Source organism: Rana temporaria, chromosome 10, assembly GCF_905171775.1.
Source record: "Rana temporaria chromosome 10, aRanTem1.1, whole genome shotgun sequence".
Taxonomy (NCBI): Eukaryota; Metazoa; Chordata; class Amphibia; order Anura; family Ranidae; genus Rana; species Rana temporaria.
In genome coordinates, this window is record NC_053498.1 from 110,890,115 (window position 1) to 110,916,818 (window position 26,704).

General features: G+C 40.8%; 1 protein-coding gene and 1 long non-coding RNA gene across 15 annotated transcripts in view; one reads left to right on the forward strand and one right to left on the reverse strand.

Annotated features, from left to right (window-relative positions):
* AGRN (agrin) overlaps positions 1-26,704 on the forward strand; it is a 578,793-nt gene that overhangs the window by 531,266 nt on the left and 20,823 nt on the right. For 10 of the 14 annotated variants that reach the window (XM_040325972.1, XM_040325976.1, XM_040325970.1 and 7 more), the window contains 5 exons: positions 1,366-1,477; positions 8,739-8,750; positions 10,744-10,860; positions 13,215-13,404; positions 23,328-23,412. In XM_040325972.1, coding sequence (XP_040181906.1) covers positions 1,366-1,477; positions 8,739-8,750; positions 10,744-10,860; positions 13,215-13,404; positions 23,328-23,412 — 516 coding nt within the window. The remainder of the gene's footprint in view (positions 1-1,365; positions 1,478-8,738; positions 8,751-10,743; positions 10,861-13,214; positions 13,405-23,327; positions 23,413-26,704) is intronic. The other 4 variants (XM_040325974.1, XM_040325978.1, XM_040325980.1 and 1 more) reach the window with 1 other exon arrangement.
* LOC120915453 lies at positions 7,795-9,569 on the reverse strand. Its single transcript, XR_005743882.1, has 2 exons — positions 9,066-9,569; positions 7,795-8,339 (listed from the first exon to the last, which is right to left on the reverse strand). It is a non-coding gene; the product is annotated as an uncharacterized LOC120915453 (long non-coding RNA).

The following is a 26,704-nucleotide window of genomic DNA, read 5'->3' on the forward strand; positions in this document are numbered from 1 at the left end:
TCTTTATCCTACACCTTAGCGGGTAGGCCAGTTCCTGTTATCAAGGCCCATTCCACCCGATCACTGGCAGCCTCCTGGGCAGAAAGAGCAGGAGCTTCCATAGAACAAATATGTAAAGCGGCGACCTGGTCAAGCCAGAATACGTTCGTCAGACATTACAGAGTCGAACTGCTGTCACCGCAAGATCTGATGTTTGGTAGGAAGGTCCTACAGACGGTGGTCCCGCCCTAAGGTAGGCCCGAAGATTGCTTGTTTTTCTCTCAGCGTGCCGTCCTGGAAGACGAGGGAGAAATGACCAGTTACACTTACCGGTAGCTGGATTTCTACGATGTCTTACAGGACGGCAGGCCTACTTCCCTCCCTGTTATTTACTGCTATCCGGAGTTATTTTTTGTTAGGTCCTAGGACCGTGTTCTAATAGCGGTTACTTATCTACAAACTGAGGCACACGGGAAGGGTGGGGCCTTTTAACCTCTTTTTTTGATTGTGTTTCCTGTCAGGTGGCCAGTCTACTCTCAGCGTGCCGTCCTGTAAGACATCGTAGAAATCCAGCTACCGGTAAGTGTAACTGGTCATTTCTATAATAAGATGATACAAAGATCAAAAAGTGACTGACAGGACAGTTGGTCCTGGCAAAGGCTGCTGTGCAAATACAGTTGAACCTCGGATTACGAGCATAATCTGTTCCAGGAGTATGCTCGTAATCCAAAGTACTTGCATATCAAAGCGAGTTTTCCCATTGAAGTCAATGAAACCGAAAATAATTTGTTCCGCATTGACTTCAATGGGATGCAATACCAAATGCGGCCAGGTGTGGGGGGTGCCAAAAAGGCCAGAGAACACTTTGGCTCGGCTTCTGCGTCCCCGTACCTCAGGCCAAATGAGGTACTGCAGGCCAATGTTCAGCTCCTGCGCCCCCGTACCTCAGGCCAAATGAGGTACTCTAGGCCTAGTTTTGGCTCTGCTTGGCTCCTGCACCCCCGTACCTCAGACCAAATGAGGTACTGCAGGCCTATTTAGCTTGAATTATGCTTGTCTTGCGAGTCAACACTCGCAAACCAAGTCAGAACTTTAAAAAAAAAAGTTGCTTGCAAATCAAAATGCTCTCAAACCAAGTTACTCTTAAACCGAGGTTCCACTGTATACATATTTCTTCCCCAAACACTCAAGCAATATGTCTGCACCATGTTTCTATAGACTGAGAATCCCTTTGATGAATGGCACGTATGGATTTGCGTTGCATTCATTTTTATTTCTAGTTTCCTTTTAAACCATTTTTAAAATAAAATTTCTATCTCCAGTATAGTTAAAGTATCTTTGCTTATGTACCATCTAGTATTCTAACTGGGCACTTGTCTATACCAGGAACAAGGAAAAGATTCCCCTTAACACATGGGTTAGTGTCACTTTGGAGCGTAATGGACGAAAGGGTCAGATGCGAATCAATAACAAGGAACAGGTTACAGGAGAGTCACCGGTAAGTCTGAACGATGAAACACTTTGTTACATGAATGTTCCTTTCGATATAATATTTGCACCTTCCTGATTTTCTAATTTTTTTCCATTGAGTTCCATTTGAGGGTACGACTCGGAGGACTGCCACCAACGAATCCTAAAGAAAATAAGAAAAGATAGAGCCTGAGTGAGCTTTAAACAGGCAGTTGCTTTAGACTCCTTCATAACCTGGTCAATTTAGGGATGTCAAAGTCTCACTTAATTTAAAGGAAATCTTTACTAAAAGAAATACAGGGACTACCATTGCTGACCTCCTCAGAATTGCAAGTTCCCTGACTTTGACCCAGAACAAAGACACAGATTTGTCCAAACGTTTGATCTGCATAATTGGTTGCCATTAGTGCCTCAAACGCACCAGGTTACTAAAATTTTTACAAGGTCAGCAACAAAGATCTTAATATTTACAAGGTTTCTCTTAAGCCAGGTCTTATGATACTTTATTCACATGCAGATCTGTTGTGCATTATGGTAGACTGCACTGCGAGACTACAGTACAGCAGGTAGAATTGATTACTGAAGCAACATAGTGACCAAGTGGTTGGCATTTCTGCCAAGCACTGCTCAAGTACTGGGTTAAAAATCCTACCCAAGATACTAACTGCATAGAGTTTGTATGTTCTTCACATGTTGGCGTAGGTTTCTTCCAAAACCAATTAAAAGTTAACAGACTTTCTTCAAAACTGGGCATATAGTGGGTCTATACAAGCTCTCTGGTGGGCAGGAGCTGATGTAAATGGATCCATATGCTCTGTCATCAGACGCATTGAGGACTACGACAAAATGGTGCCTGTCTGCACACTGTCTTGGCATATAGTGAGCTCCTCTTAGTACAAAAAAAATGGCTTCACCTTGGTCTCCTACCCATGGGAGAACCCCCATAACATGTTTCACACAATAAGGGCTTAATCTAAGAGGCAAATGTAGCTGAAATCTTGAGTTCTAAAGCATCTTAAGCCATTAAGAGCAAGTGTCCAGAAGGATCAGTTATCCCTCATAGAACATTTGTGTTGCAGCGCCACCTATTTAGGGGAGATTGAAAATGCAGCCCAAGTAATTTTCTTTCATCAGGTCGGCATAACTATTTCCAAATAGTTACATTTACAGATAAAATACTATTCCTGGCTATTTGAGTTTCTCTTATTTTTATTTTTTACACTTATTTTACATATATTTTTTTATTGATTGTATCTTATTGATTTATAAACATTATTTTTTATGGAATAGGATCTAGTTATGTATATAGCTGCTGTATATATATATATTTTTTTTTGTTTTTGCCTTATGGTAATTTTGTCTTCTATTTGGATTGGTTCGGTTTCTAATGCAGTTGGGACGGTGATCATTCTATTAAATTGAATGTTTATATTGGTTATACACTTACATTTGGTGATCTTTATAAGTAATTTGGCTATGGCCTAAGGTGTGCCTATTTATGCTAGGATTTTTGTTTTTCTTTTAGAAATGTTTTGGTCCCCAGCAATTTGTAGATCGTTTTTATTTTAAGTTGGATTGTTTGTCTTAGGCTGTATTTTCAATCTTTCCTGGATAGGTGGCACTGTAACACAAATGATCTATTAGGGATAACCAGCCTTTCTGGACGCTTGCTCTTTATGGCTTGTGATGCGTTGTAACTCAAGCTATTCCAGTTACATTTGTCTCTACAATTAAAGCCCTTATTGGGCAAAACATGCTAGAGGGGGTTCTCCCATAGGTAGAAGACCAAGCTGAAGCCATTTTTTACTAAGTTGAGCTCACTTTATGCCAAAGCAGTGTGTTGATAGGTGCTATTTTGTTGGAGTTATCAATTTGTCTGACAAGCCAGTATTCAACATGACCAGCACCTGCAAACATTGTGGCCAGTCAGCTGAGATAACAGAGTGGGGCATTTGAGCTACATCAATGTTATTTGTTTTTTGGTCCATGTTCTCTGTACTGTGCTTTGGAAAAAATAATGGATACATACAACTGAATTAACAATATTATTTGCTTGTGCCAATATGAGGAAGAAGTCTTCATCATTCTTCATATGCTTTTTGTTTGCAGAAGGAGATAAATAAGTAATACGCTCTGCTTCCTTCAGCATCCTATAATATCTCTGACGCCTTAGGGAAAGACATGCTCCTCATTGTTCCTCCAGTTGCGATGTACTCTACATAGTGACCGCCAAGCCCAGTTCTCTGCCTTGTGTTAGGGGCCCTGTGTGTACAAAACCCTAATTAGCCACCAAACTCGTGTTTCTGTAATTAAAGGGATGGCTTGGCAACTCTAGGCTTGTTATGTTGAAATAGTAGCATTGAGGGACATTCAGTCTCCTAACAACGAAAAAAAGATAAAAGAAATCAGAGTTATGTTTTGTATTACTGGATGCCCTACAGTACTGGGAGAACATAAGGGTATGCAATGTTCTCAGAACTCTTTTCTTTTTTTTATATAATGACCTCTGCTTATTCACTAGGACATTTTCTTTTACCCTTTTATGTGCCTCACATTTTAAAAAGGATGAATAAATCAAAATATTTATTTTTCTCTCAAATGGTAAAGTAGATTCTTTTAGCCTATTTCTTGCAGGAACGTGTACGTGCTCCATGTTTGCTTTGCTCTTTTTTTTTTTCTTTTCAAACTGTTGTATGGCGATATGACAAAAACAAATGGAGCTTCGAGAAGCAACTCTGGGCAATGAGTAAAAGTATGCATTGCACAGCCAGTGCAATCTGGGAGATATTAGGATCAATTCACTCAGATGGATTCATTATTTGTTTTTTGATAAATATTGGAGAGTTCAAGTAAAACTTTTTTTTTTTTTTTCATTTTGGATAGGGTACAGGAGGATTATAACCCCTGTTAGATTATTTTTCACCATCTACATCCCATTGCAGAGATTTCCCTTCACATCCTCTGCCATAGTCAGACAGGAAGTGAGAGGAAATTCCTGGGAATTCTCTGGGGACTCCCAAGTCACCAGAACTAGTGTCCCCATTGGAAAATTTCCCCTCTATTACTTTACTAGGGACAACCCAAAATGTGATTTTCTTTTACTTTCACATTTAATTATAATAGTAAACAGGACAAATACAGAGGTGGAATCTCCTAAATGGGGGCACAGCCAGCAATAAAAACTGGCAGACATTCTTATTCCTCTCCACTTTACCCAAAACTAAAACAAAATAAAGTTTGTTGTAAATCATCTGTGTCATAGGACCCAGTCACCCATTCAGTCACGGTACCGCGTGTCTGTGCATCCATCTGATGGGGAATGCACAATGTGATTATTAATGAATGGCACCCCCGATGCACCCACACTCTAGCTCTTCTTGCAGGGCTTTCAGAGAACACTTGGTGAGAATGCTGCCTCTTACCATCAGTTCTCTCCAGGAGACAACATTGTAGGGAGGATCATAATTCGGTTCTGACTGATCCTAGGCATGTATTATTGGAATAGTTCTAGGCATTCTTCATTACACATGGTGAGTTAGGCCTCATGCACCACAGGGCATTTATAAAAAACGAGCTGCAAAGCCAGAAAAAAAGGTGGCTGTAAAAATGTGCTTTTAGTAGCTTTTTTCATAAGTGTTTATTCATGTTTAGCCATGCTAGCTTTTAGAAGCCTTTCTCTGCCTCTATCCAAAATCAGTTGTTCCCTATGGGGAATCATTGATTTGAATACAATTCGCACCACAAGTCGGATTATGATGATCCAACTTGCAGTGCGGCTTGTGCACTGAGGATCTAGAAAGGTAACCAAAATGGAAAAAAAACAAACTGGTGTGGAGCTCGCCCCCAAAATCCATACCAGACCCTTATCCGAGCCTGCAGCCCTGCAGGTCAGGAAAGGGGGTTTGTCGGCAGGGGGGGCTTATCGGAATCTGGAAGCCCCCAGATCCCGCACCCCCCCCACCCTATGTGAATGAGTATGGAGTACATTATACCCCTACCCATTCACCCCCAAAAAAGTGTCAGAAATAAAAATGGTACACAGGTTTTTGACAAAGTAATTTTATTAAAGCAGCTCTGACATCTCTTCTCCCTCGGCGAGTTCTTCATCCTCCGGTTCTTCTGTCTCCACTATCTTCTCCCTTTGTTCTTCCTCTGATGTTCTCAGGATTCTCTCTCCTGCTGTAATGCTGGGTCCGCCGTGTGCCATTACTATTATAGCCATGGGGCTAGCCACAAGGGGTAGGGCCTCTGAATGATGTCACCAGGTGGCCCCGCTCTATCACTATATAAGTAATGACACATGCAATAAAGCGGGAGAGAGCGTTGGGAGAACATCAGAGGAAGTACAGAGGGAAAAGACAGCAAAGAGAGGAGAACAGGCAGAGAAAGAAGACAGCAGAGAGTGGAGAACAACAGGAGGATGAAGACATCGCCGGAGGGAGAAGAAATCAGAAGGACAAGAGGTGTACTGTTTTTAGTTTGACACTTTTTTTGTTTGGGTGTACCCCATACTTATTCACATAGGGTGGGGGGCCAGGATCTGGGGGCTTCCTTGGTAAAGGGGGCTTCCAGCTTCTGATAAGCCCCCCACAGACCCCGACAACCACCAGTTGTCAGGAAGAGGGCCTTGTCCCCATCAACATGGGGACAAGGTGCTTTGGGGTGGGCGGGGCGTAGACCTCCCCACCCCGAAGCACCCACCCCCCCATGTTGAGAGCATGTGGCCTGGTATGGTCCAGGTAGGGGGGGGGGCTCGGATAAGGGTCTGGTATGGATTTTGGGGGGAGGGGCCACCCCATGCCATTTTTATTTTATTTATTCATTTTGGCAAGGGTTTCCCTTCAAGCTCCTCAGCGCACAAGCCGCACTGCAAGTCACATCATCATGATCCGACTTGTTGTGTGACTTCTATTGAAATCAATGGGCTTTCATGTAAAAAAAAAAATGCTTAACGCGGCTGTGTCCAGCATTAAGCTGCATTTAACCAGCATCAGACATTTTTACAGCTGTAACACCGGTCCTCAGAAACACGCTGTTTTTTACAGCTTGAAAACGCCTGAACACAGAATTGAAGTAGATGTGGCTACCTGCAGCTATAGAGTTCTGCGCAGCCAGAAGTCAACCCAGTGCACAAAATCGGTGTTGCTGACATAATCAGAAGCACTATGCAAGCTGAGAGTCTTGTGCCTTTTTTAATAGCCCATTTTCATGAGTGACTGGCATATACCCTTAATTTTACACATAATGTAACAGCAGCTTCTACACAGCCTTGTTTCAAGACACATCAAACACCAGTCTGGATGTGTCATGGGATTCTGGGGTGATATATGGAAGACAAATGACAGAACAGGCGCACCTTTTAAAGCAACTGACAGTTACGTGACATGGGATTTGTTTAAATTTTTTTGTGAAAAGCACAAATTAGAAAAGACACCTGTGTCACAGCTTCATGGCAGACATTCCCCACTCTGCATAGCGGGACATATGCAAGGTAATTATAAAGAAGCTTTAAAGTACAAAAAAAATAAAAAAAATGATTGTGTGCTTTGTATTCATTTTTTGCTCCATCAAAGTCTTTGTGGCCTCCATCAGCTGTATCTACCAGCTTTGGGGAATGTAAAAGCAAGCAGGCCTATGGGCATAAACTTTAATGCTGGTTCATACTAATGAGATAAAATATGTAATGCCTTTTACACACGATCGGTTTTCCCGGTGGTAAAAAGTCCGCCGGGAAAACCGAGGAAACCTGCTTGGTAGCTTTTTCCCCCCTACACACGGCCGGGTTTCCCGACAGGAAAACTGCCATGAGAGCTTTGGTCGGGGAAAAATGGGTGTGTGTATGCTTCACCGCAGGTTTTCCCCATAGGGAAACTGCCGGCTTAAAAACCGGCGGGAAAAATGTTCTCTCTTTTTCCCCGCCTGGAATCCCGGCGGTTTTCCTGTTGGGAAAACTGCGATGGAGCGTACACATGGCCGGGATTCCCAGCCAAAAGCTCTCATGGCAGTTTTCCTGCCAGGGAAAAGGGTTGTGCAGTAATTTTCTTTGTTGTCTGGGCATCATACTTGCTCTGGGGCAGTTATGTTACTCATAAGAGAATGTAAACCTGTGAAGAATTAGGACAACACCTATGATACCCTTTACATCTGATGCTCTCAAAAGGTCAACGTCAGTTATTGATAGCACTATACTTTATGGTATGCCCAGCACATATGACAGCACCGAGTCTTGGCACCAGGGTGTGTGCCAAGCGCTGCACCCCTGTGCCGTGAAGTCTCCTGCTGTACACTCTTATGATGTAGAATACATTACAATTCACCAGGAAGAACGAGACCACTCACAGGGAGTCACAAAATAAAAAACTACTGCTCCCATTTAATTTGTAGTAATTGTTTTCTATTAAGCTATATACAATAAAAATTTTGGTAATCTTCTTTAGATTTGCCAACGCCTACGTAGTATGTATATATCTAATCAGGTAGGCCCTCACACCTCATGGATGCTGGTAAATCAGCAGGAGATTGTTCAATCAGCTTGTCTTTTTTCGAATATAAACATTCCTAGTAGCAAAGCCTCTGTAAAAAATGGTAATCAAACGTGTTGCTGCCATGCTCTCCCATGGTTCTAGTAAACAGGAATTCAAAGCAATTGTAAGATTCAGCCACGATTTGGCTATTTTGTAGAAAAGCGGTTAGAAAGACATAATCAATGGCGTTTTCTCCTAGCCTAATCACAGGGAAAAGCTGTACACTTCATCAAAGCCACATTGCTTCCTTTGTGTAAGGCCACAAATCTCTATCCTATTGACAGCCATTGACAGGGAGCTGTTCATTTTATTGTGCATTATGTCCATACCAAGCACAGCCGCTCGCCTCACTGGGGTGAAAGTGATCTGTAGGAAACAAAGTGAAGACTTCCAATAAAGACATTAAAAAAAAAAAAACGCATTTTAATTGACTTAAAATCACTTAAGAGAGAGGAAGGAGAACACATCCGAATAGCAAATAGTACTTGGCTTAATGCCATACAATTAAGAGCAAGCCGTCTGTATTGTTTGTGTGAGTTAAGCAGTTGTCTTACACTACTAACACGGACTGATGCTTTAATTGCTGCCTAGCACTCTGTAGGGACTGGCGCTGTTCTAAAGCTTGCTGAAAAACTTTGAATTGTGGATGGATGACGTCTGCCACCCTGCATGCTAAAGCTTTTTACAATCACTGATGACTTGTTTTCTCTCTCTTTTCCTCCTTTTCTCTCTCTCTGCTATTGTTGCATACTATCTGGATTTCAGAAATCCCGTAAGGTAAAGATAAGCACATGTATTTCATCCCATATATCATGTGAGCGCATTGTTCCACCCATTCCACTAATCACCTTTAGGGCTCATTCACACGTATATGCAGATGTGTTCTTAGTGTGCGTTTTTCCTGCACCGCATTGTAACTCATTGGGGTATTTGTATACATTTAAACCTACGTATTAGTCATAGAGACCACCTCCTGCTTTCTACATGTGATAAACCACAGGGTGCAAACATACAGTTGCAGCTAAACAGTAAAAATGAGATAACGATAATGTATTGTTGGGAACCATATCATTGAAAACATGAAAAACGCACCTATAGCACACCTATATTGCAGTGTGAATGGGCAATTAGAGTAGAGTAGATGCCGACTTGGTGTCCATTTCTCTCCTTTCCTTCAAAGTATTTTTCTGCTTCACTTGCTTTCACCATACTGAGACTAGATCTGTCTGCAGGAATTTTCCAATAATGTTGCCATCCATCGACATTCCCACAAGCATGGACTACTAATTAATGTATATCTTTTATCAATGGGAGGAGATGGGGGTATAAAAAAGCTGCTTGTAGTCGTTTCTATAGAATGTAAAAGGAGAACTACAGGCAAAGTAAAAAAAATATATATAATTAACAGGTAACATAGATGTTCATATGAAAAATAAAATTCAATATAATTTTGGTCCTGAATAACAAAATGAAAACCGCTTCAGACTACAATCTACGGCTCTGGACACGAGTTTGTCGTGATGACACTGCAGTGGTTCTCTCACCATTCCCCCTTTTGGCATCTGTACACTGCTGTGTAGTTTTCAGTATGAGGCCTCATACACTGGACGTTATAATAACGTATCAAAGACGCCAGTAGCTTTGCAGTGAGTTTTCCAATGGATTAAAAACGCTGGTGAGTCGCGTTTATCTGCAATTTTTGATGTTAGAGCGTTTTTACAGCTGAAAACTGCCTCTCAGAACCCACTAGTTGTGTTTTTTTTACAGTCAAAAAATGTCCCAGCCAAAAACTGCTGAAAACAACATATACTGTATGTGCATGGACACACAGGATAACATGACGGGGAGTTTATTGACTGTAGAAAAAAAAGGCCAGTGTGCATGAGGCCTAATACTACTGCCACTCATGAAAGTGGATCAACACACTGGGGTTGATTTACTAAAGGAAAAATCCACTTTGCACTACAAGTGAACTTGGAAGTGCAGTCACTGTAGATCTGAAGGAAGATCTAAAATGAGGGGAAGCTCTGCTGATTTTATCATCCAATCGTTTACAGGCAAAAATGCATTTTTTTAAAAATTTTCCTTGCATGTCCCCCTCAGATTTACAGCGACTGCCCTTCCACATGCACTTGTAGTTCAAAGTGGATTTATTTTTCGAAAATCAACCCCATTGTGTGTGTATTAATAGGTTTTCAAGGTACTTTTTTTTTTTCTTTGACTGTCGCTCTCCTTTATTGTTGCTTTTAACAATGGCCTTTAAATAGGATCTGTTAAATGATAAGATGATAATGTTTGTAATGGGATTGCGCATCCCTTTCGGAATCGGTGAAGTGTAGGAGAAAATCATCATTTGCACATTTGAATAAAACTACGTAAGCCCAAGTACCGCAATCTAAACTAATCCAGCAGAGGGAGCTAGAGATGCACTAAATCCCATAGCCGATTGCTTTTTGCATTGCCTTTAAGGACGAAACTTCAAGCGTTTCTTTTATGGAGTGTACATTATAAATACATTGAACTGTGCTTTATTGACTTCCTTTCATACAGAACAATTAAAGGTACTATATAACAGGTAGTTCAGTATATTTCTAGCAATGAGGCAGACAACCAATATTTAGGAGGGTGAGAGAGTTGCAGGAATGAGAAATTAAAGCTTTGCCTAGAAATATACTTAGTGGGACATCCGTAAATATGTGAGCAAAGTGCCATCATATGTAAACATTGCACATTTTATTCTTTGTTTAATGTCCTTCGTCTCTTCCCCCAGACACCGCACAACGCACTGAACCTGAAGGAGTCGCTGTATGTTGGAGGAGCACCAGACTTCAGCAAACTAGCTCGAGCTGCTGCAATATCCACCAGCTTTCAAGGATCAATCCAGAAGGTAAAGTGATGGCAGTAGAGAAGCTGGTCCATGGTCATTTTCACATCAGTATTATAAGGGCTTATACATACATACAGGCACCAAAATCATGTTGCAGTCATTTCACATTCTTGCTGTGTCTATTGCAGCTTTGTAGATTCTGTTTCTAGTGTCTAATAACATCATTCACCACCTAGAATGAACCCACCTACATACAGTGTTTGCCATGAGAACAAACTGATAGGTTTGAATTGTAAGACAAGAACAGTAAAGTCCAATCACTGTGCAGACTAAGGCTCCTTTCACACGGCCGCCTCCACCTGTTGGACTCCCTATGGGGAAATCGGGTGATAACGTTTCATCCGATCCGCCAGACAGATGGAAAATAGGACCACCATCAGTCTGGATTTTGCAGACCGGATCAAGTAGCGGCGAATGTCAGCGGACATGTCACCGCTGACATCCGCCGCTCCATATGGGAGACTGGAGGGTCCAAACAGGTCCACCTGAAAAACTGACAGGCGAACCTAATCGGATAGCCCGTGTGAAAGGGACCTAAGACTGCCCATAGATGGATCTTTTTTTTTTTTTTTCTTTTTTTTTGTCAGTCAGTCAGCAGGCTGATCAAAAAAAAAAATGGATTCTCCCATTGATACATGCGAGGTGGCTGGAAGAATCCTCCTCGCTGTGCCATTGTATTCTAACAGCAGGACTCCCATGCTGTCAGAATAAACTGATCAGTGGTTAAAGTGGTTGTAAACCCTTGAAAAAAAAAATAAAAACACCTGCAAGACAAAGCCATAATGAGCTAGTATGACTAGCATACTAGCTCATTATGCATTACTTACCTTAGAATCAAAGCTGTCCTCGCACATACCTGCACATGCGCACTTCCTCTACCCCGGTTGGTGTCAGATGGCAGTACAGTGTGTTGTATCAGTAAGAGGAATAGTGCCCCAAGAGCCAGATAAATGCAAGCACAGGGCCGCAGTTTGAAGACTACTGATCCAGAATGTAGGCACTCTAATACAGGAGGTGTTTTGCCGGCCAGATCACCAGGTGAAAACAGAGGGAAAAGACTAAAAAAACAAACTAATAAATCTGAGGAACATAAAGAAGAGATGGTTTTACTGGGATCTCTTCTGCTTCTCTTTCTCCGATACGTGTAATCCATACCAATCACTTGTGACGTTTACTACCCAACTGGAGACCATTAATCCAGCTTCCCAGGGGCGATTCCCCTTTTCCCCTTCGTTTCCTTAACCCCCCACTTTTTGTTTCTGTTTCTTTCTTCTCCCTCCTTCCTTTTTTTTATTTTCTTTGCTCTCTTTCTCCTACCTCTTATATTTACTGAAATAAAAATTGGAACGTACAGCTCTCGACTGGACCCTCTGCACTTGGCTTCCCCCCGGAACATTGTACTGTAAAACCTTGGTTTTCAAGCATAATTTGTTCCAGAAACATGCTTGTAATCCAAAGCACTTGTATATCAAAGCATTTTTTTTACAGGGTAAAAGAGAAGAGAGGTGCCTCTAAGTGTAGCAAAAAAGTTGCTAAATGTTGTACCTTCATTAAATGTAACCATATTGCTACATTTAGAGGCTTCTCTCTTCTATTTTATACTCAGTTATGACATGACGCTACTCTAATATATAGACATTGCTTATATATCAAGGCAAAATTTATTAAAACATTTTGCTTGTCTTGCAAAACGCTCTCAAACCAAGGTTTTACTGTAGCTCCTCCTGGAGGTCATGGGGACTTTTCTTTCTTTCTATGCAGGGTTGGTCCCTATATTTGAACACTATATTTTAGATACTGAAGAAGTTTGTACTTTCACTGTTTTACCTTTCAGTAGATGTCAAAAAGAATCTAGTTGTATATTGGATGCGAATCAAGCACCTGATTGTGATTTATGTGGAGTCCACATTTTATTGTATCTGTTGCATGTCTTTAAATAAAAAGAAAAAAAAATGCAGCCACCACATGTGATTGTTAAAGCTGTAATACCTTACATTTTTGCTTTTGGGTTTAATACAACTTTAATTATGAAGGAAAAGTAGAAGCAATACTGGCCATATGTGGGCTGATGTCTCCCTCAGCATAATGGTAGAGAGATATCTAGCTGTTCATCTGTCAGAACCTGCAGCAATGTGCATAATCAATGGCAGAAAAGGTGTCCAATACAGAAGAGAGGTGGACCAGATTGTCACTTCTGATGGCCAAAAGTACTTATTATTATCCTCTAGCGAAGCCCCATGTGGATCTGATATGTCCCCAACATTATTGCAAACAATGTTTGAAAGTATTGCGTAATGTCACACTTAGGAGTGGCTAAAGGAGAAAATAAAACAGATTATTTATTTTTTTTGCAGCTTAACATCAAGGGCTTTCCAGTACTGAGAGAAGAGAACATCCTCAATGCAATTGAAATCGCAACATTCCTTGGCCACCCATGTACCCAGAAACCATACCCCTGTCAGAATGGAGGACTGTGCATCCCTAAAAAGGAGAACTACGATTGTGTGTGCCAGCGAGGCTTCTCTGGAGGGCAATGTGAGAAAGGTAAGCTCACCCTCATGTTACTGCACACAAAACATCTTGACTAGAAAAAAAACAGTGGCGTTTGTTCCCTTGACCCAAGTAAATGTAAAAATAAATAATGAAATATTGTGTTTAAGGTGTATTTTCACCTTTGCAGTCAAATTTGAGAACCCCCTCTATATGTTTGTATTCCCACTCACATAGCATACTTTTTTTTTTTCTTTCCTTCTTTTTACCTTTTTTAGTTGATTTTTTTGCAGCAGGTTTATATTTGCCGCTTGGAAAAGATGGCAACGTGGAGATAAGGGACAAACAATCTCATGATTCTTTTTTTAACATACAATGCATCTCCTAAATCCCCGCAAGCGCACCACCCCACCCCAGTGTTTTTTATTGTGTATAGTGACATCCAAGCTGTAGAGGATTTTTACTTGCCACTGCCCATGTCCCATATATCCTCTGTAAATTGCATTGTAGGTTACAGAAAAAAACTTTTAGTTGAGGAGTATCTGTGCTGGTGTTGGCCAACGTTCGTATGTATAGATCTTTAAAGTGTACGCATTTACCTGTATACACACACAGCAATATCAGTGGAATATAGAGAACATTTATGGCAAGCATGTGATTGGGAATTGTTGAGTCTATGGCTTTTCACTACGGGGTCCTGGGTAATATATATGCTTTTGCCACTGTTAGTTTTGGTGCAGAGGAAGATGCTTTTCCTTAAAGGGGTTGTAAAGGAAATTTTTTTTTTTCATAATAAGCATCCTTTACCTGCAGACATTCCTCTTTTCACTTCCTCATTGTTCGTTTTTGCTCAGAAGTTGCTCTATTTCTTCTCTGTTCTGTTCACTTCCTGCTTGTCTGATTTTACTGACCACCGTGACGGGAGGCTTTACTGCGGTGGTCAGTAACGTGCTCACCCCCTCCTGGGAACTACATCTGTGTGGCAGGACGCTCTCTACATGTTAGAGACTTCAAGGAGGTGTGAATTACTGGGCGTGCCCCAATTCATACTGAGAAATGTAGTTCTTACATGAACAAACGATGCAAACCAGGAAGTGAATGAGAGAACAGAAACTAGAATGCCGGAGGTGATATAAATGAAGGAATTTAATAGGTATTTACTTGTTTTTTAACATAATCATTACACTATTCTGTCTGTCTACCTTGCAGACATTAATTTTAGGCAAAAACATTTTTTCCTTTAGTGACCCTTTAAGCCCTTCCTTAACCACATAAATACAGGGCACCTTTGTCCCCATCCTTCCCAGACCAATTTTCAGCGCTCTCGCACTTTCAATGACAGTTGCGCGGCCATGCAATGCTGTACCCAAATTAAATTATCATTTTGTTCGCACAAATAAAACTTTATTTTTAGTGGTATTTATTCATGACTCCGTTTTTTTTTTTTTGTGATAAATTTGCAAAAAAAAACAATTTTCTTTCTTTTTTAAAAAAATAAATAAAAATCGCATTTGTCATAAATTTAAGCCAAAATTTATTCTGCTACATGTCTTTGGTAAAACAAAAATCCCTTTTAAGTGTATAATAATTGGTTTGTGTGATCACAGACATATGTACGCAGAGGATCATGTACAGATGTGCGCAGGTGATCACAGACATATGTGTGCAAAGAATCATTGGGACATGTGATTTTACTGTTACATATGTGGGGGACAGGTGCGTTTACATGTGTGTGGACACTAGGCTGGTGATCAGTGTGTAAAAAGCTGTAAAAAAAACAGCTCATACTCACCGATCACCGGCCGGCTGCAGCGATCCGCTCTCCTCACGACAACTTCTGTGTGAGGAGAGCCAATCGCCTAGAAACCAGCTCTCTATTTACATGACATGACGACTGTGATTGGACACGGCCATCATATGATCAGGAGGGCCACTCACAGAGCCCGCTTGCCAATCGGAGATGCGCCATTTCCGGGTGACACAAGCACATTGGAATCGCGCTGGCATGTGTGATCCCCCTTTTTCTGAGGGACGTTTCTGAATGTCCAGTCAGGAGAGAGCACCCACCCGGCCGTATATGTACAGTGGCCGGGTGGGAAGTAGTTAATGCTCCTAACCTTACCCTTTTTATTTTGCATACTCACTTCTTCCACGCTGGGATCCCCTATGTTTAACATATGATATATTCCTATGGCAAAAGATACCGGGGAAGTCCAAGCGCAGGAATCTTATGCTTTAATCTCACAAGAATGTGCAGCCACACACCACGTCTCTAGGATTAGGCCCATTTGTTGGGCGAAATGTGTCAGTGGAGGAAATCTGGAGGGAACTGTCCAAACCATCTGGAATTATAACATTTATGGAAGTGCTGTGTATCTGCATGTTCTGTATGACATAAAACATTCAGGTTCTGACGAATACCCATTTGCCAGCAGAATTTGTCGAGGGGGACTTTGGAGCCGAATCAATTTTGTCTGTGGATCTTGGGAGTTTTTATGTAATTCTCCTACAATCCAAATACAGATAAAAAGGTTAATTGGCTAAAACTTGCTCTGTACATGCATCTCTCTAACTGCGGCAACAGTTCAGAGTACAGAGCTGAGAAATATGTCAGCACTATATAAATGAATAAAAATAAATACATAATAATAGTCACGGTGGCAGAGATTTTTTTTTTCAAACAGTGCGGTGGAAAATAACACACCAAAAGACATTTTTATTTTCCATAACAACCATTTAGAATTGATAGAACAGTGGGAATACGATGGGCCAGTTAGCGTTTTTCTGACATCAAATTACATTTTTTCAGGTACCGTTTCATATTTGTACATGATGATCTTAGAGATTCCTCTCCTGGATTCTCACACTTCACGGCTGCCTGGGCAGAAGATGGAGGGAAATCGATAAATAAAATAGACTGTCAAGCAGATCAAATCTGAGCTATCCTCCGCGTAATAATTTCACCTCCTACACTCCCACAGGAGGCAGCCGTGTACTGTGCAGACCTGTTATGCAGCACTGTTATCCTTGTTTTATTTGATTTTTGTGAGTTTGTCGGCTGTAGAACTGACCCTCACTGTATGTCTACTCTGATCCATGACAACCAGCCATTTGGCTGGCATATCCAGTATCTTGAAGTGTTTCCTCTGCCCATTTTCTCACCAGCTGTGCAGCTGACCCTTTTAGTACCTCAGCACTCCCCAATTTATAAATAAATATCTGCTGATAATAATAATATCATAGCCAGCTGTACATTAGACAGCAGCTGAGTAGGCCCGATCAGTAAGGAATTTTAGCTAGGGATGAGGAGCAGTGATCTGGCGGAATTTCCAGCCTGGTTGCCAAGGCCTTTCTGAAACATAACCATATGATTTTTATAAGCAGTTTAAAATGCATGTCACCACTCAGACAGTGTAATTGTGTGAGAGAAAACGAGTTTGCTTTTCGAATATGGAGGAAATAACGGTAGAATGTTGACAGCTTGTGTTTTGTTAATAAAGTGCATGTTTAGCGCTGATATCAGGATGTAAATGGCTCACCGCGTTCTGGGCAGCGCTGAGCACCTGACTGGATCACATTTTTATTGTTCCATTTCAAGCGCTTGAATAGCAGAGGACGATGTGTTTCTTTATATTGTGCTCATGTTTTGGTGTTTCTTTTCTTGTGCATAATAGATTAACATTAGCATTTAAATTGCAAAATAAATATAGTCTTTATTGTGAATTTTCCATGTATAATTGAAGAACGTCACAGGTGTGGAATTTACATTTAGAAAAGTCTCTCTGGTTTTATTCATTTAGTAGTATTTAGTGAATAGGGTAGCACCTCAGGTTACTGCAAATTTATAAACTACAGTTAGGCTTGGTTCACTCTGCTGCGCTGTGAATTTGTTCATTTTTTTTGTCCTGAGTGAGGTGCGATTTTTACCATTATTTTGTGAATTTCAGGAGTTGGACATTGATGCGATTGATGTTCTAGCCAATGGAATCATAATTAAGTGTTCTTGCATAGCAAGAGCACTTACGGTTATCTCACATATATATTATTATAGCCAAATTTTAAACAGTAACTCCTCCCACAGTTTTTACACTACATAGACGAGTAATATACTGAAATCGTTCGTGAAATAATCAGGACATGATTTCTAAACTGCCACCACTCCCTCATTTTCAAGCCGACCTACACAAATCTTATATCAAAACGTTCAGCTATCCTTGCTGCCACTGCAGCCATCATCCTGATCGTTTTCACAATATGACCGTTTGTTTGCAACTCACGCCATCCATTGACTTCCATTGAAATTTCATTCCATTGAAATTACAGTCTAAAATTTGAAGGGCAACTATACTATGCATCAAAACGTAGGTCTGGGTCTTGTGATTCTCATCGCTGTACGATTTGTAGTTTTTAAAATACAACCGTTTGAAGAAGGACAAGTATTCAAAAAGGGCAAGAATCTCTGGTCTGTGCTTAGAGGCTGCATATAAACATTGGTTTCCTAGGAAACACTGAGGTGAATAACTCCTCACACAGCTGTGAGGTGAATTCTAGCTCCTCCCACACAACGCTGAGGGGATTTGGCTCTGTTTTTTTTTGGCTCTGCGTAACTTCTGCATACTAGCATACTCTGCATATAGCAACCATCCATAGTAACCAGTCCATAGAAACCGTCAATAGCAACCAGTCCATAGCAACCAGTTTTTGATGGGGCAAATAGGATGGGGCAGTTTTGATGGGGGCAATGGATTGACACACTGTTAGATCACATTTACATCTCCAGGGGCACTGTCTCCAGTCAGGAGTATTGGTGGAGACAAGAACACGTCACACAATTTCCCAAGATATTGTATATTGTTTCCTGTTTTTTGTAGTGTGGTGGAATTTGCACATATGTGAACCATCAATGCGATTTCAGAATGATTTACATCGATTTCTATGGAGACTAAATTTGCAACACTGTAAACTCGTAAGAGACCCCTTTTTTTTTTTAAATTGCATTCGTAGAGGAATCGCAACGCATGTATGTGAACGACTGTCATTGAAAACAATGACTATGGATGACATGCAAATTTAGAATGTTTTTGACCCATCACATTCGTTATGAACTTGCATCAGTGTGAACCGGGCCTAAAAGGGAATGTTTTTAGGAATTCCTCTTTCATTTCAGTATGTGGCAGACTATGATTATTTAACTCTTTTTTTTAACTATGGCAACACTACTTTGTTAAATAATTTCTGTGCTAATGTGCTTGGCTCACTGCTTTTTCCCTAGTGGTCTGTCCTGTAGCTTGAGGTTAAATTGTAGACATTCCCTGCAAAGGGAATTTAGGTCAAGAGCTTATATAACTAAAGGGATGCTGGGCCTTCTATTTCCAATATAAAACAGAGACTGATCATGGGGTTGTAGTGAAGTTAGGTACTCCCATTTAGAAGGTGTGGGTGAGGTTTACATCAATATTCGGAGAACAAATTGGGTCCAAAATAATTGGTAAAATCCTCACAATGTTGGGAGTACTGTACTGCTGATTGCAGAGCAGTAGTTGCAGCTATGCAGAGAACGTGTTAGACTGCTGGACATAAACTACATGGAATGCAGCGGTGCTCATCTTCAGGAAGTGTGACCATTGGAGAACAATAAATCAATAACATAGGATTTCTGAAATCTATGTTTTCCTACACCCTTGTAGATCTTGCTCACTTTTCTCAGATTACAATTTGGCTTTAAAACTAAGCTTTAAAAAAAAGCTGGTGTTGCATATATACTATTTTATTCAATATAGTGGTATTTAGAGCGCAGTAACCCAACCAATCTGATTTCAGTTAGCTGCACTTTGCTCTTTCCAGTAATATACTGTACACATCTTAGATCCTGCAATAAATAATAGAGAGGATAAAAGAATGACTACGGATGAGATTTATTAGGTTTACCCAATACAGCTTTTTAGATTTTCTGTTTAATCTTGCAGCGATATTATTTATTTATCTCTCCACATTCTACTTTGCCTGTCCATCTTTCCCAAACATCTAGTATATTAACCTGAAGAAGAACTTTAAATATCAGTCTGTGACACCATGACTCCATCCTTCTCTGTCTGTACTGACCTCTCCTTTTTAATAAAATATATCTTGCAGGAGATGTGAGGAATGGCTCCTTTGTTTTCGCACAACCTTTTCAGACCCATCCACCTACAATATTCCTAACATTTGTCAATTTAAAGTCTAGGCATGCTTTTCAATAAACACTCCTCGCCTATCCTCATTAAAAATGTACAATTACTGACAGTGCCCAGATGTAGATGAACAGTGTTTTTTCTGCCGCAGCTGTCCCAAGCCTGCGCAGTGCCCACATCCTGCAGTGCAGCTATTCTTCTCTGAAGTCCTGTATTTGCTCCGGTGCCTGACATTCTATTCTATGGCAGGCGATGACATTCATAGAACACTAAAGCAAGAAAGCAGTTATGTCAGATGTAAACATTTCCCAACCTTTTATTTGGGGGTCTGTAAGTATATTTTTGATGAGTGGGACAAGGGGGCAGATCTAGTATAGTAAATCAAGTGTCTCTAAAACTTCTATTTGACATAATTTCTAGGTTTGTTTACTTTCATAGCTAAAGCAGAGCTCCACCGAAAAGGGAAAGTTCTGATTTAAGGCCTCCCCCCCGCCTCTTCACCAAATGGAATTTTTATTTGCGGGGGTGGGAGGTTACCTGATTTTGACAGGTACCTGCTCCCCATTCCTCTCTAACATGTCACAGGTCCCAGACAACTACAGGACCATTCACAATCCACAGTGGGCACCCAGCTGTCACTGCAGGGTGCCCACAGTTGAGATGCTGGCACTGGGGACAGAGCAAGAGAAAAAAACAGGTTGGGTGAGGACATTGCTGGATCCTAGGACAGGTGAGTGACTGTTTATTTTAAAAGCCAGTGCTACAGTTTTTGTAGATGACTTTTAATAAACACAAAACTGACTGGAGCTCTTCTTTAAGTTTTTTTTATTCCGCTTATTACTTTGCTTTGTTCTTTTGGCTCCGTTTTAGCTGATAATGGTTGATCTTTATAGAAAGCCTCTGTATACAGAACATGATTGCCTGGGAATTAGACTTGAACCACACTAACCTGCCCTTCATTGTAGTTTACAGAAACCACAGAAGGAAGTAGTGAATTATATTTATATTTTATAGCCTTGAAGACATAACACCAGAGTCAGGTGAAAGAGATTCTTTAACTATAGATATCTCTATTTCATTTTTATAACATCGATATATTCTGCAGCGAGTTACAAAAACTGTGAATACCAACACCCCTAAGTGCTTGCCGTCTAATGTTTCAAAGACAATCACGCTCAGTAAGGTCAGTTTTTGTAGGAAGCCGATTGATCACGTTCCATCCACACTATAGCCAAAAGACAGCCAACAGCACGGGCTTCCAGTGTCGCTGGGAGAACGTCAATAGACATGATCGCGCACCCCCTGCGGTGCAAGGCGAGTGTACTCTGACCACGAGTCCTTCGGACTCGGCTGAACAAAGAACAGGGTAAACCGGCTTCTGTTACAGGGACATCCCCATCAATGCCACCCATCAGCGCACATGAGTGAAAGAAAAATCACCCGTGTGTAAACTTTATAATAAACTATGAAAAATTTTTTTGTTTTTTCAAAATTTGTGTTCCTTTTGCAAAAAAAATAAAATCCAGTGGTGAATAAATACCACCAAAAGAAAGATAAACATGTCATAGGGTGTTGCACGACTGCGCAATTGGCATTCAAAGTATGACAACACTGAAAGCTGAAAATTGGCCTCAGCAGGAAGGGGGTATATAAGTGGCAAGTAAGCAATTGGTGAAAGGAAACCAGACCACCCCTAAGAGAAACAATCCAATTAGTTGGGACATAAACTCTAAGCAGACAGTGAGTTTCAATACCTGGACTGGCACACCCCAAGCCAATAAGAAATGAGTATAGGCAAATAGAAAGCACTTATGGATGATTTTGGTGAAAGAGGGGAGTTCTCTTTTTAATGAGCCCTTATTCTCTTAGATTCCAACCTTAACCGATTACCGCCCGTCAGCTGCAGGCATCATTCAGATATCATCTTTTAGAGCCAGCGATTCCCTTCACCATATAATAATAGCAGCTGCTTGATCGTTCCTTTGCCTCTGCCATCGGCAAAGGAACCAACCGGCCCTGGATGCTGACCATAGAGATTTCAAGCGGGGTCAGATGGTCCCCGGAGTCTTTATGATCCTTCAGAGTCTGGGCGCAATGTTATGATGTCACACCTGGCCTCTACATTTGAAAAATGTAGAAAGGTTTTTTTTTGGGGGGGGGGGGGAGGGGGGTAGAATTTCAGGCTTCCCATCCTAGAGGTGAGATGTGGGGACTTATTGACCCCAGATCTCTCTGTAAGGAGGATCTGCCAAACACTATTCCTATTACAAGGGATGTTTACATTCCTTGTAATAGGAATAAAAGTGATAAAAAAATAGAAATATAAAAGTAAAATTAACAATAATAAAATAAAATTGAAAGCGCCCCTGCCCCCGCTCGCAGAGGCGAACTCATACGCAAGTCGCGCCCACATATGTAAACAGTGTACAAACCACACATGTGAGGTATCAACGCGAACATTAGAGCGAGAGCAATAATTCTAGCACTAGACCTCTGTAGCTCAAAACATGTAACCCGTTAAAAAAAAAAATCAAGCGTCGCTTTTCGGGATTTTTAAGCGCCGAAGTTTGGGCCATTCCACGAGGGTGCGCAATTTTAAAGTGTGACATGTTGGGTATCTATTTACTCAGCATAATATCATCTTTCACAGTATACAAAAAGAATTGTGCCAACTTAACCATTTTTTTTTTTTTTTTTTTTAATACATGAAACTTTTTTCCCCCCAAAGAAATGCGTTTAAAAAAAATTGCTGCGCAAATACAGTGCGAGATAAAAAGTTGCAACGACCGCCATCTTATTTTTCAGGGTCTCTGCTAAAAAAAAAAAAAAAAACATATAATGTTTGGGGTTTCTGTGTAATTTTCTAACATATGATTTTTACATGTAGGAGAGAAATGTCAGAATTGGCCTGGGTGGCAAGTGGTTAAGGAATATCTAAATCTACAAATTGTTATTTAGTCATTGGAAAGAATGGGGAAGTAAAACTGTTAGGCCCCGTACACACGACCGGTCCATCCGATGAGAATGGTCCGACGGACCGTTTTCATCGGTTCACCGCTGAAGTGGCCTGATGGTCTGATGTGCGTACACACCATCAGTTCAAAACCCGATCGGGTCAGAACGCGGTGACGTAAAACATACGACGTGCTGAAAAAAACGAAGTACAATGCTTCCAAGCATGCGTCGATTTGATTCTGAGCATGCGTAGGTTTTGAACCGATGCTTTTGTGTACTAACCATCAGTTTGGACCGATGGTCAGCCGTCTATCAGTTCGATTTTAAAGCAAGTTCTAAAACTTTGGTCTGAAGCACAAAAGTCCGATGGGCCGTACACGCGGTCGGTTTGGACCGATGAAACTGGACTTCGGTCCGTTTTCATCGGTTTGGACCGTTCGTGTGTATGCGGCCTTAGGTTGTTGTTGTTTGTTTCTCCACTGGGGAGAATTAACAATTTTTCACACCAATTCAGAAAGTGAGGGAAAAATCCAGGACAAGAATAAAGAACAAATCTTTCAAACTCATTTGTTCTGGTGGCCGCTGTCTAAGGTGCAATGTCACCTCACTTTGGAGAGATCTTATTCTGATTGATTTTTGTGTCTCTATGACAGGAGGGGGAAACCACCCCAATAGGGTACAAGCGGCAGGAAAAATTAAAAAGGGCTTTTAACCATTCCATGAAGAACCAAAGTGAAGCTCATAATTTAAAAGTTATAACACCTTACACAAGGGAAACTAATAAGAATCAGTAATACATTAAATACATTTCTATGGACGACTAATAAACGTTTATATTTGTTTCATCCCCAGCTACCATTGAAAAATCAGCTGGAAGCTCAGAAGCCGTGTCATTTGACGGGAAGACTTACCTGGAGTACCACAAAGTGACCAAAAAGTAAGTCAGTGCCATTTACAGCAGTTATCCAGCACTCATCCCCCTCCACTTAATATATTCTAAGGTGTCTTTAAAGGGCACAAACAAGATTATGGTAACTTTCAGGAACAGACTTTCCACCATACCACATTTTTTAAGTTTAGTAAGCAAGAAAGACAGTTCTTTAATGTTGGGTGGGAAAAGATCACTTTTCAGCTACATCATGGTGAAGTGTCCCTGGAAATGATCTTTCTCTGCTGCATACCCCTCCTCTGTTAGTTATTCAGCGGGCATCAAACTGACGGGCAAACCTATGAACTGGTGCTTGAGCCAAATAGGGAAGGCGTGCCATGCACCTGCCGCGACACCGGTAAAAAGCAGGCAAGGCGTTATAGTGATATAATGAAATGTCGTCTAACATTCCAGATGTGCTGAGAACGACAGCGAAATTATGACAGCCCGGCAGATTTCATAAATCTACTTCTCTGTGTAGAAGGAACTCCTCCTGCGAGTCATAAATTAAATTCATCTTGTTTTATCTCTCCAGGAAATCATTAATTCAGGATACCCGTTATCCTGTTCTTCAGTGACTGATCATTGCTTTTGCTTTGTAGTGCCTGTCGTTGTGTGGCAATTAAGTGGACCATTAAAGGGAATATATGTCGTTAAAATATATAAGCTATCTTGGCAAATGTCTGTTATGTACTTGCAGTTGAAAATAGAAGAAATATCTTTTTAAACTCATGTGCAGCTTTTAACTAAAATGCCACCAAAGTTATTTATTCTTTGACTATATTGTTCCTGTTACTGAACTCCTGAAACTGCTGATTAATAAGAATGTTGAGTGCCGATCCTTGTCATTACAGGGAAGTGCTGAAAATCTTCGCCCTCCGTCTCTTATATCATGCAGCAGGAACGTTTATTAAGTTAGTGAAAGTGATAGCTAACCACTGATGGAATGCTTACTTTCAAAGAATAAGTACACTTTAAAATAGCCAAGCAAATCAAGCGAGTTTACATATAAACATTCCTTTTTTTCTCTTTTTCCTGCTGGGACCATTAAGGATCCTGCCAGTCCAGCCTGACTTCTGTATTCTGATATCATTTTCATCAGATGAAAAGTATCACTGACATTCCTTTACAAGTCCATTCTCCTTTGCTTATTAGGGATTGGTCAGAAGGGATGAGTAAGGAGCATATAGGAGGATGCAAGAGATTCCTTATTGAATATAATGCCAGCAGACATGGCAACCTTTGTAGTAAATCCTCCCCTCACATTTCTTTTTGTACATAATTCCAGACGTTTATTAACCACTTAAGACCCGGACCATTATGCAGGTTAAGGACCTTGCCCCTTTTTGCGATTCGGCACTGCGTCGCTTTAACTGACAATTGCGCGGTCGTGTGAAGTGGCTCCCAAACAAAATTGGCGTCCTTTTTCCCCCCACAAATAGAGCTTAGTTTTGGTGGTATTTGATCACCTCTACGGCTTTTATTTTTTGCACTATAAACAAAAATAGAGCGACAATTTTGAAAAATATTCAATACTGTTTGTTATAATAAATATCCCCCAAAATATATAAAAAAAAAGTTTTTTTCCTCAGTTTAGGCCGAAATGTATTCTACCTATTTTTAGTAAAAAAAAAAATCACAATAAGCGTTTATTGATTGGTTTGCGCAAAATTTATAGTGTTTACAAAATAGGGCATAGTTTTATTGCATTTTTATTAATAATTTTTTTTTTTACTACTAATGGCGGCGATCAGTGATTTTTTTCGTGACTGCGACATTATGGCGAACACATCGGATAATTTTTACACATTTTTGGGACCATTGTCATTTTCACAGTAAAAAGTGCTATAAAAATGCACCGATTACTGTAAAAATTACAATTGCATTTTAGGAGTTAACCACTAGGGGGCACTGTAGGGGTTAAATGTGACTTAATATGTGTTTCTAACTGTAGGGAGGGCAGGGCTGGAAGTGTGATGTCAGTGATTGTCTTTCCCTATATCAGGGAACAGACGATCACAGAAACACACACGCACCTCTCCCCGTTCTTCAGCTCCGGTGACCGATCGTGGGACACCGACGGCGATCTGGTCCGCGAGCGCACCGCCGGCGGCACGTGAAGAGGACGTACAGGTATGTGCATGTGCCCAGCCGTGCCATTCTGCCGACGTATATCGTTGGTAGGGGGTCCTTATGTGGTTAAGGCACATGCCATATAAAAATAATTTTAGGGACGCGTAATTAAATCATCCAGGTATAGGGAGAATGTAACGGAACGTCCAACACTCCGCTTGAGTGCTTTCGTCATATACCGCTTCCTATCAGTCTGGATATAGATATCAGATATTCCAGCTGCTCTCAAGCACACAACGAGACGATACTTGTTAGTCTGCTGAACATGGAGTTTTTAATAGAACCAAGAATACAACCTTCTATACAGTTTGAGGAGGTAACCAGAACATAAATTAACATGAGCTAATTAACTAATCATTTACCCAGACGAGGTGACTCATAGATATGACCTGTCAGGGTAGACGTCACTTCTCCCAGCTCACCTGCTATACAATACACATTATCATAAGTGTAAACACAGGACATCTTCACACAATAGCAGGGTCAATTAGCACAGAGAACAGACAGATGGCTGGAGGTGACGACATTAGCATCTAACAGTATGTGTCCCAACAGTATGAATGAATCACTCTTACAATTAACCTGTTGAGTTCAGAATCAACAAACAGTAAATAGTTCTTTATAGATATCCTGGAATATATTGTGGAAACTAGTTACATAATAATCCCATCTCAGGCAGTCCAAGATATAATTTCTCAGTCATTCTATGCTCCTAGTGGACATAGGATGATTTTAGACATATGAGGGTCTGGGGATGTCCCGGGTGAGTCTGTCACAGGGAGCAACAGGTTATTGTTCATCATAACAGTGCACTCAATACAAGGCTTATATTGCAAAAAAGTGGAATTTACTAGAAAGCAGTATGATTTTTTTTTTCTTTGGAGCAGACCTGCCATAAAACTATAGATTTATATACTGTCATTAGCCGCTTAAACAATTGTAAAAATATAGCAAATGTAAAGGGAGAAAATCCAGACTTACAGCTCTACAGCACAGTTGTTGCGATTTACCTAGCCCATCAGAAGACAGAAATGTCTAAGGTGGCCATATCTCCCCGAGTTCCAACGCCTGTCTTCATACTCGTAGCACTTGAATCCTTCCATCAGCTCCAAAGCAGGTAAAAGGATCAGGCCAGTTTGTAGCCAGAGTTATTAAACCTCCCCATGTG